This window comes from Montipora capricornis, chromosome 13 (genome assembly GCF_036669925.1).
Source record: "Montipora capricornis isolate CH-2021 chromosome 13, ASM3666992v2, whole genome shotgun sequence".
NCBI classification, from domain to species: Eukaryota; Metazoa; Cnidaria; class Anthozoa; order Scleractinia; family Acroporidae; genus Montipora; species Montipora capricornis.
The window spans coordinates 19,554,766-19,568,588 of NC_090895.1; the positions used below are offsets into that span (position 1 = coordinate 19,554,766).

A 13,823-nucleotide genomic window follows, 5' to 3' on the forward strand; every position below is an offset into this window, starting at 1 on the left:
GCAGAGTCACACACAAGGTTGCTTCCACAAAACGCAGTTTTATTATCAGCGAGAAAATGAAATGAAGAGCAATGGATAAAGGCTTTTTACTGATTGTGATGGAGATCAGTATTCAACATGATGATTGCCGACGACTTGTCTTGCCTTTTTGTTCAGTGCCGGCAACCTGAGCGGAAGACACGCACAACGATGGGGATGTTTGTGATTCCTTACAATGTAGTCCAAGAACGTATTTCTTCATTTTCCCGAAATGATAATACACTAATTCTGATCGTTCCAGCCGTTAATCGTGGAATTCCCAATTTTGGTTCTCTGCGCTTCCATTCCAAGAGCAGATGCTTTGCTAACCATTCCGTTTCCACTCGATAACATGTACATGTTGCGAAGAGCAAGTCATACATAAATAATATTAGAAACTCAAATTCTAATAAACATAGCTTATTTTTCAATGGAAAACAGAATTATAAAGCCCATTTGATGTCCGATGGACACCGATCACTTTATACAATCACAGCATTCAGGGTTTTGGGCGCCGTAAAAATGGCGACTGAACTAATGTGGGCGCGCAATGTAAAGTGGATGAGTAAAGTTCTTTAACCACAATCAATCGTTCAGAACATTTTATGAAAGGGAAGAACTGTTGAAGCATATGTTTATAAAACAAAGCCTCTTAAGAACTTTGTTACCAAAAATAATAGTAGAAATACGATATGTTTCAATTTACTGTCATAAGAGTAAATACAGATTTTACAACAGGAAATAACGTGTCCCTTAACTTAAGCCATGAGGACATTAATTTCGTAAATTCTTGAACTCGATAAAGTCGCCAGGTTCTCTTATACCAGGAGGGAAAGCATTCAAATTTACCAGTCTGCGAGCAGGGTCTCTCATCTGACTACCTTGTGAAAAACCTAAAAATCCATTCTTAATTAAAACAACTAAAGAAAACCTATATAATGTCAGCATGCATGTTTGCTTTTTTTCTGATTATTTCTACCATGAAAAGTTTCATAATATACCTGTTTCATTAGTATCTGCGCACATAATTACAATACCCGCAGTGCATCATCCAATCAAGTTTTCATACTCTCATTTCGAACTAATCTTGAGAGATTTTGCCCCAGCATTTTTGGAAGTGTCTCTTTGGAATAATATTCCGCAATTTATCAGGGACAAACTGGTTCCTTGCTCAATACTAATGAAACATTATCTTTTTCATACCTTACTGAGCTATTTCATCATCTATTTTCCTTCACTTTTTCATTGAAAATTTCGCATTTTGTTATACGTAACTTTAAGGGGTACAGCAATAGTTGTAGAAGTGGCCCTCTCCTTTCCTTCCGCTATACTATGTAAATTAATTTAAGTGTTGTAATTTTGTATCGTGCGTTTACTACTTTTTTTAAGCTTTATCTACTTGATTATGTATCCGGTAAGGGTTTGGAGGAATAAAAAAATACTAATAATAAAAATACATTAAAAAAAATTCTACTCGGCTGTCAGATCAGTGACATTGGCGTACATTCTTGTGTCGTACTGACTGAGGTTTACATATGTCTGCAAAAGAAGATTTGAAATGTGTTAAGCTCAGTTTTACTTAATTGTTTAAGCCAAGAAGTTCATACCCTAGTTGATTTAAATATTGAAGAAGGCCGAGAACAAGGGAATACGGTAATTAACAAGTGGTTGTGAGAATAAAAGGATTAAAAATGGAACATAGATGACAGTGGAAGACTAGGCTTTTCGGCGAAGGTAGGTTTGAATTAATCAAATTTTCGTGCAGACCAGAACGTCAAGAGAAACCCCCTTCATTAATCCCAGCCCTGGCGTAGTGGTGAGAGCACTTGTTTCCCACCAGTGTGGCCTGGGTTTAATTCCCAGATTGGCGTCATATGTGGGTTGAGTTTATTGGTTTTACTCATCTCCGAAAGGTTTTCCTCCTGGTAATACCGTTTTCCCCTCTCCTTAAAAAAACCAACGTTTGGTTTGAGTTGGTTAATTTGCTTATTTCAGTTTACGGTGTCCCCAATTAATGCACTAGAAGACTAGACACTTAAATAAAGTTCATTTTATTTCCTTTCTTTTCCTTTCCTTTCCTTTTCCCAAATTCTCCCTTAGTTTCTTTACCTTGTGATTCTTCTCCATATCCTTCATTGTTCTCCTCAGCTTTTCAAATGTCGGTCGATCACTTGGGTCTTCTTCCCAACACTTCATCATGATTTCATACCTAGAATTAAAAGGTTCTTACTTCACTATTGGGAGGTTGTTTATGCAAGCATTAACTCGTCTACTTATTACTCAATATCACAATTGAGAAGTAAGTATTTTACAGTTTGCTGTCCACATGTCTTGGCTTTGGCATTCTGTATCCTTGTTGAAGTTTATTCGCAATAAGCCTGGCGTTTGTGTCCGGGTATGGTGATCCACCTATGGGTATAAAGATCCAGCCTCAATAACACTTGATACGAAAACGTGAAATCTGCCCAGTTAAGTAAGCGATACTGATTGCAGAACTATTTTCAGTTATAAGTGTGCACATTTTTGTAATTAGGTCAAATCGTTTCTAAATTGAAGCGTACCAATTGTTAGAATTTCATAGAGAAGGATGCCATAACTCCACCTGCAAAAAGGAGTGAGAAAAATAAGATGCAGGAAATGAGACTGGAAGTAAGGAAGCATACATTTTAAAAATGGAACAATCATTAGTGAAAAGAAGTAACAACAACAACTCTTAGGAGGAATATATTTAGGTCTGCTGCAAAATGAAAAGGGAATGGACAACAATCACTTTCAAAAAGGAAAATAATTTAAACTTTTTACTGACACGGATATACTTACACATCACTTTGTGTTGTGTACACTCCGTAAAGCAAGGCCTCACATGCAGTCCACTTAACAGGTAAACGACCCTACGTACGAAGACAATTACAGAATACTCTTAGAGAAAACGAATACATCTGGTACTTGATCGTAGCAAATAAAGCATTTTCGCAAAGCAAAGTTTAGTTGTAGCTTTACCCGACTTTTTTTGGTATAAATATCGTCCTGGCCCACATTCCTCGCCATCCCAAAATCTGTCACCTTGCATCTCTCTCCTTCACCAACAAGAACATTTCTCGCCGCCAAGTCGCGATGGACAATCTAACAGAAATTGAGTATGAATATGTATTAAGAAGAGTAGTAAATTTAACGACAAAATTAACTCTATCAGAAGGGTCCCATCTTCAGTAAATGTCAAAGTATTCTAAGTGGGCCTCATTATCGAGGGAACACATCCATATGAATCTACAATTTCTAATAATTGACCATAGTTTGAGTCCTGTTATGCGGTCTCATCAATCAACAGCGAATAGAAGAAAGATTTTTAATCACACACGACATTAGAAAACGCTAACCGGTAGGAGATAATCAAGTTGTTCTATTTTAACACCAAAGAAAAATCCACTAGTAAGTAATAAGAGTAGAAATTGCACCTCTGGCGTCCGAAGGGAAACCTTTAGCTTTAATCACCCACCCAAACATTCTTTTCAATTAAATTCGTGTTAATTTACGTGCACGGACATGTTTCACAACAGCCATAGTTTGATGCTACTCTGAATTGGAGAATCATGAAGGCAGCATAAAAGGATGCAATTCAAAGACCTGTAACCTCTTAAGTTACATTCACAGCCGTCTAAACTAAAGGTTAACTGAACTTCCATAGCTCAGTTATATGTCTCATTGTCAGCCTGGTTGCAGTTCCGTTTCACTTACAGTATCAATGTAATAATGAATATCCTGCAAATGTATTTTCATGGCATTCTAAACATTTATATCCTATTTATGGATGCGGACTGATGGCGATCTTCCCTTGGTGCGCAAACCTTTTTCGAACACAAGTAACACATCCCATCAGCAACCTGCCAAGCGAATTTTATCAGCTGTTCCGAAGTCAGATTGGTCTCCGGTTGTACATCCGGGTCCTTATAGTAAGTGTCGTTCAGTCCTCGGCTCTTTCTTAAGTATCCCAAGAGGTCTCCAAATGGAACATACTCGATCAAGACCATCAGTGGTTCTGTGGAAAACAAGGTTCCTGAAATCTGGTGTGTTCATATTCATCCTAGGAATTACTAGCTTTTTTCAACACTCTATTTACACAATTCCCAATCCAAGTTAGTCACGTTTTACACCATAAAGAATAAAGCTGATCCATGTTGCAAAAAGAAATTAACTTCTTGATAAACTTGACTCAAGATTCTTGAGTGTACTTTTGCTTATTCTTTGAACCACGTTCCATCCCTAGCCCGCCTCGAGCTACGCCAGAATAGGCTTGATTCATTTCTTAAATGAGAGAAAACAAAACAAAACAAAACAAATTTAAAAGCTCAACAAATTATGAAGACGTCAGTTTTACCGCTTTCAGTGACGCATCCGATGAGCTTGATAACATGAGGATGAGGTTTCATTTTTTTCATCAGCTCCAATTCTGACAACAGATCCTTTCTATCTGACGGAGGAGCATTGGCTAGGAAGTAAGGAATAGAAATTCTTGATGGCAGTTGACTCGGGATGGCTAAAGTAGTACTACAACAGATAATCGTTGAAGTGTAAATACTTTGAATTATTTTAGCTACGAGCAAATTAATCCAATTGTGAAACAGAACAAATAATGTCTCGCGACGATAGAGTTATGAAGGATTGTAGTTATTAACGCCATTTTTTTAATTAATTTAGCGAGAAACTGCATGGCCAGCAGTAAAAGACATGTACTTTTCCATATATAGTGCTGATATCCTTTGATCAATGTCTCAAAGCAAGCTGACTTTATAAACCTTATCAAGCCAGTTTACCGCTTGCATTGTGCGCTTTTAAAAGCAGTATAAACAAATGAGTGAAAGCGCATGTCAAGGATAAGCGAAAACCAACCTTTCAGCATTTTTACTGCCACTGTCGTTTCCTCCTGATGTTCTCTTACATTTTTCACTGTTGCCTGGGCAACCTGAGAAAAGGCTCCTTTACCGATGATTTTGATAACATGAACATCTTCTTGACTCACTTCCCAGCTCCTTCCAGACGGATGAAGTGGCATGTAAGATCCACTTCCTGCAGCTTGAGATGCGTAGCTCGCTGATTCCTTCGTATTTAGATCGCTGGGAAGTTCTAAGTTTTCTTTAACTTGCAAAGATACTGGATTCTGGTGATAATTAATCCACAAAAAAATGAAAGTAAAGATCTAATTGTGTCTCTCAGGGCAACTGCAATGCTAGCTTCTGTTTCCAGTATCGTCCATCCTTCTCCCCAAGATTTGCTTTGAACATGATTCAAATAACAGACAACCATTGTAACGAGTATTCCAGGAGGGGACAGTTAGGGCAGTGGTAAGTGTAGCGGCCTTGAACTAAATTCTACCAGTATCCACGCAATTATAAACTTACTTCAAGAGAGATGTGTAGCAAATACACTATATAATGGAACAACAGGATAGCAACCTTAAGCCTACAAAGAGAGAGTGTGGAGAGCTTACAACGATCTTTAATAGACTGAATGCTTTGGCTTTGAAGAAGCGATAATCAAACTTTCTTAATCCAGGGTTCATATTACACTCATCTTTTCTTCTGGCAAGATCTCATTAACAACTTACCATAGGTATAAGATCTCCACATCTTGGACAAGGACGACGGCGCATTTTCCATATCACCACGGAGAGAACAATAATTGTGATCACCAGAAAGGCGATGAATAAGTTGTAAAAGATATGCAAAACAGAACAAGAACCTAACACAAAGAAAGCACAAAAAGACTTGTAATGCAGGGCCACGAAGTTTCTACTGAGGGCAATGCGTATTTAGCACGACTATTTCTTTGTCTTCTTCTTCTTTTTTTTTTTTTTTTGGATTCGGGTATGCTCGCAGAGCAGGAAAATAATCTTTTTGATACACTTGCAGTAAGATGCGTGACGATTTCATAAACATAGTTGAGACGCTGACTAGTCTACCTAAGGCTCGTTTTCTCACGCTTCGCAGTGAGAGAGAGTGATTTTAGTCAACTAAAGAAAACTGAAAGAAAAAGAGCATGCATGTTTTCTTTGTCAATTCGTTTTGGATCGTATAGTCATGCACAATAATCTGCAAGTACTGCTGTTGTTTCGCAGTTATTAATCTTCACCTAGCCTTAGCTCAACATTTGTAGGTATATATTTTTCAGAGAATTCTTTGGCTTTTCATCGTTGATGTTTACTTTACCTATTAAGACGACCAGATGATTTTGTACGTTAAATGAATAAGGGTTATTGAGCACAGTTGAATCTTACATTTACTATCCAGTTTAATGAGGAACCGTACGCTCGGAATTAAGCAATGATCTACCTTTGGTTTGTATCTCAAAAGCGGACCTACCTTTCTGACTTTCCAGAGGCCTTGGAGTTGCTAATGAGAAAAATACATGATCGTAGTTAGTGCCAGTGTTTGACGGAACGGATGGCAAGTCCTCCTTGGAGGAGCAGGCGTAGCACAGTTGGCTAGTGCGCGGCTTTCCGAGCGAGAGGTCCAAAGTTCGATCTTAGGAGACTCAGACGTCTGTTTGCACTTTTTCTCTGATACGTACAGATATAGCATTAAGCACCGTAAAATGGAGCACTGACAGAGGGAGGGAGACTTCCATTGATACCAGCCTCGTACCTGAAGGAAGTACCGACGTTAAATAAGCTGACTTTACGTTCTTCCTGGAAAATTACAGGAGAGGAGCACCTTTAAAAAGTCATCGCCTTATGCCTCTATTGGACTTTAAAATATATATTTTTTTCAATACAGTTACACCTGCTAAAGGCAAATGTTTATTTTAATAGTTATACTTACCTCCACCATATGGCATCTCCACTATCTTGATGTTTTCTGTAGTCACCACACTCTCGCCGTATTTGTTTGATGCGGTAACAACCAATTCATGCTTTTTGTTATCTTCCATTTTGACAACAAACGCACGATTAGAGATGTCCTTTACTTCTCCAACGTTTGTCCACTTCTTTTCACTCGCAATTCTTTTGTAGATGGTGTATTGGGTGATGGCCGCTCCATTCTCTTCGGGTTTGTTCCAAGTAAGGGTTATTTTGTTATTATCTATCTCATCTTTGACAATAGTTACAGGTTCCGGAACACCTGTCGATTAAAGTATACAAAGGGAAAGTTACCCGGAAAAAGGAAAACAAATAAGCATAATCTCTTCTTGGCTTGGAAGAATAAGCTGGATCTCAAGAAACTGTTCATAACTAGTATGAAAATGAAAAGAAAACATATTTAACCCAAGCATCACGACGTAGCCTGCACCTCATCAAAAATCCCTGTGATGTTAAGTTGAGTATCGTTGCTGGTAAGTAACCCTATTCACCCCGATCATCAAATTTCCATATATTGGTGTGATTATCGAGCGGTGGAGTACCTCAAATTCCAAAGTACCCTTGAGTTAGTTAGCCGCTACATATGACTGACAATCCAGGAATTAAACGCTTTCGGAAGGAGAGACAATGCTTTCTGTTTCTTGTTGTGAGGTTCCCGTAAGGATTAATCAACTTGAATAATCCAATACACAAGAGATCGAAAAGGATGTCAGGAAATTCATAATTCTTCTAACGTGATTTCTTCAGGCGGATTTGGTTTTAAAACTAGTGAAACTGTGCCTGTGAGAAAATCCATGCAGAGGGTTGGTAGCTAAGAACTGGCAGACTTTGTTGGTGGTATCACATGAAAAAAAAGTAAAACGCAACCTCGTCCCCAGGGTCTTCTCTGCCGCCTTTGTCGTTGAGAAGAAAGACCCTGGTTCAGGCAGGTCACGTGGCACTCATGCAAAAAAAAAAACACTTTCTCACTGGGGTAGACTTTTTGTTATATTTTGATCCCACAACTGGGCGAAGGCGTACTCGTTTGACAATGCTGTTTTAAAATAACTAAGCTTTACCTTACAATGTAAGACTAAAATCAATTAAAAGCTCAAAGAGCTGATGTTATATTCCCACGACAAATGAATTCCCACAAAGCGTTCAGCCTTTTGTGACTGATAACACCCTTGATGCCGGGTGGCGATTAACGTTCACAAAAAAAAGCTGAATTTGCTTCTATAGAACATACACTATAATAAAGAAATACACCAAACACTATGGTTGCCTGATAAAATGTATCTTTTATTTTACTGGCTAAAACATGCCCTGTATACTAGTGTTTGCTGCGTGCAGTTGTACAAATATCTTGACAACGACAATTTTAATAAACAAAGCTGTTGATACAGAAAGAAGTCAATATTGTCTACTCGTTGTACAAGCTTGCTACTTAGCTTAGGAATCACTTTGTTAAACATTAGAAAGACAAAACGAAAACGAACAAGGAGGCAGAGAAGAGAGACCCTGGGAACGAGGTTGACTAACACGCAGCTGCGTATAATTGAAACCGAAACATTGCGCCGTTTCACCAACCTCCAAAACCACAAGTTTTCTGGTATTCTTTCCCTCTCCGCAAACTATCTCAATGCTTGCTACGTGACAGTCATCAAAAAAGAAAAAAAGAAAATCATACACTATTTTGCCAAATACGCGACTTGACACCTTGCGAGGTCCTCGATTTCCTATGCTCTGTTTTAGTTTTCTTTCATGTCATTCTCATTTATAACTTGTTGGTCCTATAGCAATGTACTTCGTTGCTTTTTGGTTCACTGTCAAATGCTTTTTCAATGGCCTTCCAAATTTCAATTGCCCTTTTGCGTGATGCCGTCTGACTATTTCACCACCAAGCCTCGAATTCGAAAATCAAAGGTATAAAATTTAGCACAAGCTTTAACGTGCGAACAGTATTGCATGTGCAAATGATGTGAATAATTTTGTGCAAGCGGGGCTTGGTGGTGAATTTTGAGCATATGACGTCATCGTGTACTAGGCCTATTGAGAGTTAAACGCAAGAAATACTAAAAAAAAACACCTTTTGAGTGTAGCCGAGTAACATTTAAAACTGTGTCTTACTCAGCAACTTTTTATTACTATTAGGTGTCACGACATGATATTTCATTTTTGTGCTGACGACGGACAAATCTATATGTCGTTCAAGTCACAACTCCGGAGAACTAGCCAATTTCAAATCGTGTATTAAAATAATTATGCATTCAAGATATCACTCAATGGATGACTACCAAAAAGTTGAAACTTGACAACTGCAAAACTTTGGGCCTTATGTTCAATGCCCGCCACCACCCATCACCTGCTCTAGATTCCATCCTTGCTGGATTAGATGTAATTCAGCCATCAGAGTCGGTGAAGAACATTGGTTTTTTTTTTCTTGATAGTGTTAGCAATGAACAAAAAAATATAGGAACATGAGTAAATCTTCACCCGCGCATCATTGCCAAGATAAGAAAATCTATTTCCTTCAAACATTGTGAGATTCTGATACATACTTTTATATCTTCTAAGTCAGATCGTTGTAATCTACTATTAATATTATCAGGCCTTAACCAGAATTAGATAAGCAAACTCCAATATGTACAAAATTCCGCTGAACGCTCGTTAACAGGCACACGTAGATACGAACGTATTACACCTGTATTAGAAGAATTACACTGACTCCTTGTAGCCGCAAGGATTGAATTCAAATTCTGCTTTGGACTTTTAAATCACTGTATGACTAGACACCAATCTACTTCAAGGAACTTTTAATCCCCTACGTACCACAACGAATACTACTTTGAGCTGGTAAGGAGCTTCTCGTACAGCCCACGTGCCGTCTTAAGACCTATGACTGCAGGGCTTTCTCGTACATAGCCCCAAAACTATAAAATGCCCTGCCTGATGATTTAAGAAACTGTACGTCTCTTGACACTTTTAAATCTAAGGTTAAAACTTATCTTTCTACACGTGCTTACAGATGTAATCATACGCGCATATATTGGATTGTTCTTTAAATTATTAATTTTAAATTATAAGTTGTATTGCTGCGGTTATTAAGTTTATTATTATCACTATAATAATAATTTTATTCTGCAATTTCATGAAAGGGATACAATTCGAAGACCATTCACAGGCTGATTTTTGCCGCTATAAAAACCTGAAGAAACGGGTCATAAGCTATGAGTTCAAGAGTTGGGCGATTGTGATCTTTGTGTTTAATTTGCACATTTCTTGTCAAACTTTATAACACTTTAAAGAAAAAAGCAAACTAACAAAAACAAAAACCAGGTGTTTTGCCATCATTTTTACACAGATGTACCCTTTTTTTTCGCGGCCGCTGAAATCAACGCCACTTTCGATTTTGCGATTTACTTGTGCAGCCAAAAGTGCAATAGAAAAATTAAACGTAGCAAAAATCTCCCAAAATGTTTTTCGCAGATGGTAACTTTTTACATTCGCGGTTCAAAATTTAAGTTGTTTTTATGTCGCAAATTTTGTTGCTGATGGCAAAATATGTTATTGTCTATCGACACTTCCTGAAAACTTCCTTCTGCTCTTCCTAAAAAGTATATATCAACATTTATTTACTTTTGCATCAACATTTGTTTTTATAAAGCAGGCTAACAAGGCGATCCTCGATGTTTTCGAGAATCGAGGATCGAGTTTTGAGGCTCGATGTTCTAGATTAAAGATTTTTTTTCCAGGGTCTCGATCAGAGATCTCGAGGTGAAAAAACAACTTTTCGACAGCGAAACAATAGCGTTAGACGAAAGCTTTTGGCACGCGGTCTCCTTATTTGCACTTTGTTGTTACTCCACCTAGGGTGCCAACAATCATAGGTATTACCTGAGCACTTTTTCCAATTCCATATCCTCATAATTTCTCTCTTTAGGTCTTTGTATTTTTCACTCTTTTCACCCTCTTTTTTCACTAAGTCTTGAATCTCCGGGTATAGCAACAACAACAAACAAGTTCTTGTCTTCCTTATCAATGATTACAATTTCAGGCCTTCTTGCTTCAATAAGATGGTCACATTGGATACTGACACCCCACAAGATCTTGATTCTGTCATTCTCCACTACAATCTCAGGTGTGTGCTCATACAGCTTTTCGCTCCGCTCTAATCCATATTTCATTTCCAGTGGACCGCCTTCGCAACATCGTCATGTCTTCTTTTTTTATTCTTTCTGGCCTAACGTCTTACACCCACTCACATCGTGATCGACTTTCTCGACCATCACACCACACAACCTACACAAGCAGAACTCCGCCGTCTTATGATGTTTAACGCTGTTGGTCGTAAGAGCTTGCTTATGCGCAGCACATAATAGGGCCTCGGTCTACACTTTCAAATCCGCCTTTCTCAACTATTACCATGTTTCCACAACATCTGTCATGTCTGGCATGTCTCTCAAATACGGGCCGTACATATTCTTCCCCTTCCAATTCCTTTACTTCTCCTCATGCCTAGCCTTCTTGAACTCATCGCTTTCTACTCTTTGTTCATACTCAAGGACATCAGTGGCTTTGACGCCTCCAAATAGATCCTCCTCTGAATTCTTCACATACCATCCCAATATAATTTGTCACTTCGCAGCTGATTAATGCACGCCTACCTTTCGCCCTCGCCAGATTCTACCTGTCAACATCACTCTTGAGATGAAATGCTCCATACATGGTCAGGATCTGTCTAGGCTTTCTGTCCAGAGTTCTCAACTCATTGTCTGTCCATTTGATGATACCAGCTCCATATGTCATGACCACCACAGCCCTTGAGTTAATTGCTTGGATCTTATTCTTGCCATTCATCCAAATATGTAATTCTATGTAATATTCTGTAACTGACGATGATGTTCGTAATATCAAAACATGTCTTGGACATTAACAAATGTCGTACTTTTCTTAAAGATAACGATTTGCTTTCTGATGTCTCGACCTCTTGCCATTCAATTTTCACTTCTTCAGCACAATCTTCAGTCTCCTCTTATATTCCTTCTGACACTCAATCTTCATCTCCCCTTCTTTTACACTGTCTTATTCTAGAATCCCCAAATATCTGTATCCATCCTCGTCTATTTGTTTCTCTGCGTGTCCATCTGGAAGGGTTATACCATTCTTGTTCCCCACGTTCCCTCTCTTGAGAACAAGTACACCACACTTCTTCAATCCAAATTCCATCCCGATATCCTCGCTAAACACATAAACGTTCTGCACAAGTGAATCGGTTTGGTCAATACTCTTGGCAAACAGCTTCAAGTCATCCATGAACAATAGATGATTGACCTTATACCGTTGACGATCCCATTCATAACATGCCTTTACCTCACGCAAGATCCAAGTCACTGGTATTATTATTATTATTATTAGGGCAATCCTAAAATGTTTATCCTTTCGAGATCATTTTTGTTTCAAAAAGGCTAACATTTTCATAAACAGTGCAAAAGAGCTTCGCAATGCAAGAGCCTATAGTCCCTTTGCTTTCGTTTGAAAAAAAGTGAGTCCAATACGTAACAACACCGCGCAAATATAATGCCATTTTTACCTACCTCCCAATACAACAAGTTTTTTTCCCTCGTATAAACTATCTCCATATTTGTTTGTGGCAGTCACAGCAAACTCATACACCTCGTTCCTCTTTAATTCCACAATTACTTGACGTCGTGATAGGTCCTTTATTACTATTTTGTTCCACTCTCCTACTGTATTATTGTTATTTACAATGCACTGATAGACTGTGTACTGCGTGATGGGTGCTCCATTGCTTTCCGGTTCATTCCACTTTATTATCGCGCTAACGTTCTTTGTTTCAGGAAGCAAACCTATAATTTCCACGGTGGCTGGCGCTCCTTGAAAATAAACAGATACACACAAGAGCCTTAAACAATGGTAAGTATAATTCCTTTAAAGAATAAGAATATTACAGGTTGATGTTAAGACAGAATGCCGATAATTGTCGAAAGGAAACCTCCCTTGTAATAAGCCTTGTATTTCTGTGAAAGTATCACGACCGTGAGAGTTTACCACCATCTATCAACATCATAAAGTGCTGAACTGAACTCATCTAGCGTAAATATCTTGGTGCTCTTTTAAAAACTATATTTAAAACTATTACCAGGTTCTCCCGATTTATCATGAAATTCTGAAAACAATTGCAAGGGAAAAATGCAATTTCCTTGTCCTATAATGTCTCGCCCAGTCTCTCCATTGAATACCCCGTTTTGTGCAGACTCATAAGGGCAGCAGTCGTACACCATTCTGCAGTTCCAAAGATGGCGTACAAGCTAAGCATTGCAGTGACTCCAGTACCTTATAGAATACCACAAGAATGATGTCAAATTGCAGAGGTGCCACTTGATAGAAACTAAATTGCAGAATTTCCTTGAAAGGGGGGGTAGGAGGGGGGAAATAACCCCCAGATTCCCTTTACAGGGCGCTCGTGTGATGGCCTTAGGCGCAAAAATACTCACTATTGGCCTTAAAAAGGGGTTGGAATATCTGGATATATCGGCCGATAATTTCCCATATCAACGGTGAAAAAAAGCAGTGAACAACTGAGCAGTTGGACCGTAACGTAACCTGTCCTGGAAATCTTGATCTCATTGTATCAGACCACCTATGGTTGAGACGATTTTGTCTTATGAAGATTCTGTCGGCTTGTGCCGATTACAACGGTTGTAGCAGAGACTTTATGAATAACTGATTTCCAACAAATTGTATGGTATCAAACAAAATAATAGTATTTCATTTTCATATTTCTATAAAACAAAACGTGCAGCCCTTTTACAAGAACGAAGAATCAAATACAATAAGGTTGCATTCGATTGACTCTATTTCGGAATACGAATACGTGGAATGATGAGTTTTGAAGGAATGTCTGGTGTTTTGCAGCAACAAGCATAGTAAAGATGTGTTTAATATAGCA

The 13,823-nt window shown here is 38.4% G+C and overlaps 1 protein-coding gene across 5 annotated transcripts in view; it reads right to left on the reverse strand.

The window, feature by feature from the left end:
* Window positions 1-704: 704 nt before the first annotated feature.
* Window positions 705-13,823, reverse strand: part of LOC138028635 (tyrosine-protein kinase receptor Tie-1-like) — a 62,637-nt gene continuing 49,518 nt past the window's right edge. For 3 of the 5 annotated variants that reach the window (XM_068876234.1, XM_068876235.1, XM_068876233.1), the window contains exons 6-18: window positions 12,448-12,747; window positions 6,834-7,133; window positions 6,375-6,404; window positions 5,621-5,754; window positions 4,906-5,173; window positions 4,394-4,504; window positions 3,864-4,054; window positions 3,019-3,141; window positions 2,839-2,909; window positions 2,580-2,620; window positions 2,331-2,427; window positions 2,128-2,227; window positions 705-1,557 (exon numbers count right to left, since the gene is read on the reverse strand). In XM_068876234.1, coding sequence (XP_068732335.1) covers window positions 1,489-1,557; window positions 2,128-2,227; window positions 2,331-2,427; window positions 2,580-2,620; window positions 2,839-2,909; window positions 3,019-3,141; window positions 3,864-4,054; window positions 4,394-4,504; window positions 4,906-5,173; window positions 5,621-5,754; window positions 6,375-6,404; window positions 6,834-7,133; window positions 12,448-12,747 — 1,835 coding nt within the window. In that variant the 3' untranslated portion in view covers window positions 705-1,488. The remainder of the gene's footprint in view (window positions 1,558-2,127; window positions 2,228-2,330; window positions 2,428-2,579; window positions 2,621-2,838; window positions 2,910-3,018; window positions 3,142-3,863; window positions 4,055-4,393; window positions 4,505-4,905; window positions 5,174-5,620; window positions 5,755-6,374; window positions 6,405-6,833; window positions 7,134-12,447; window positions 12,748-13,823) is intronic. The other 2 variants (XM_068876237.1, XM_068876236.1) reach the window with 1 other exon arrangement.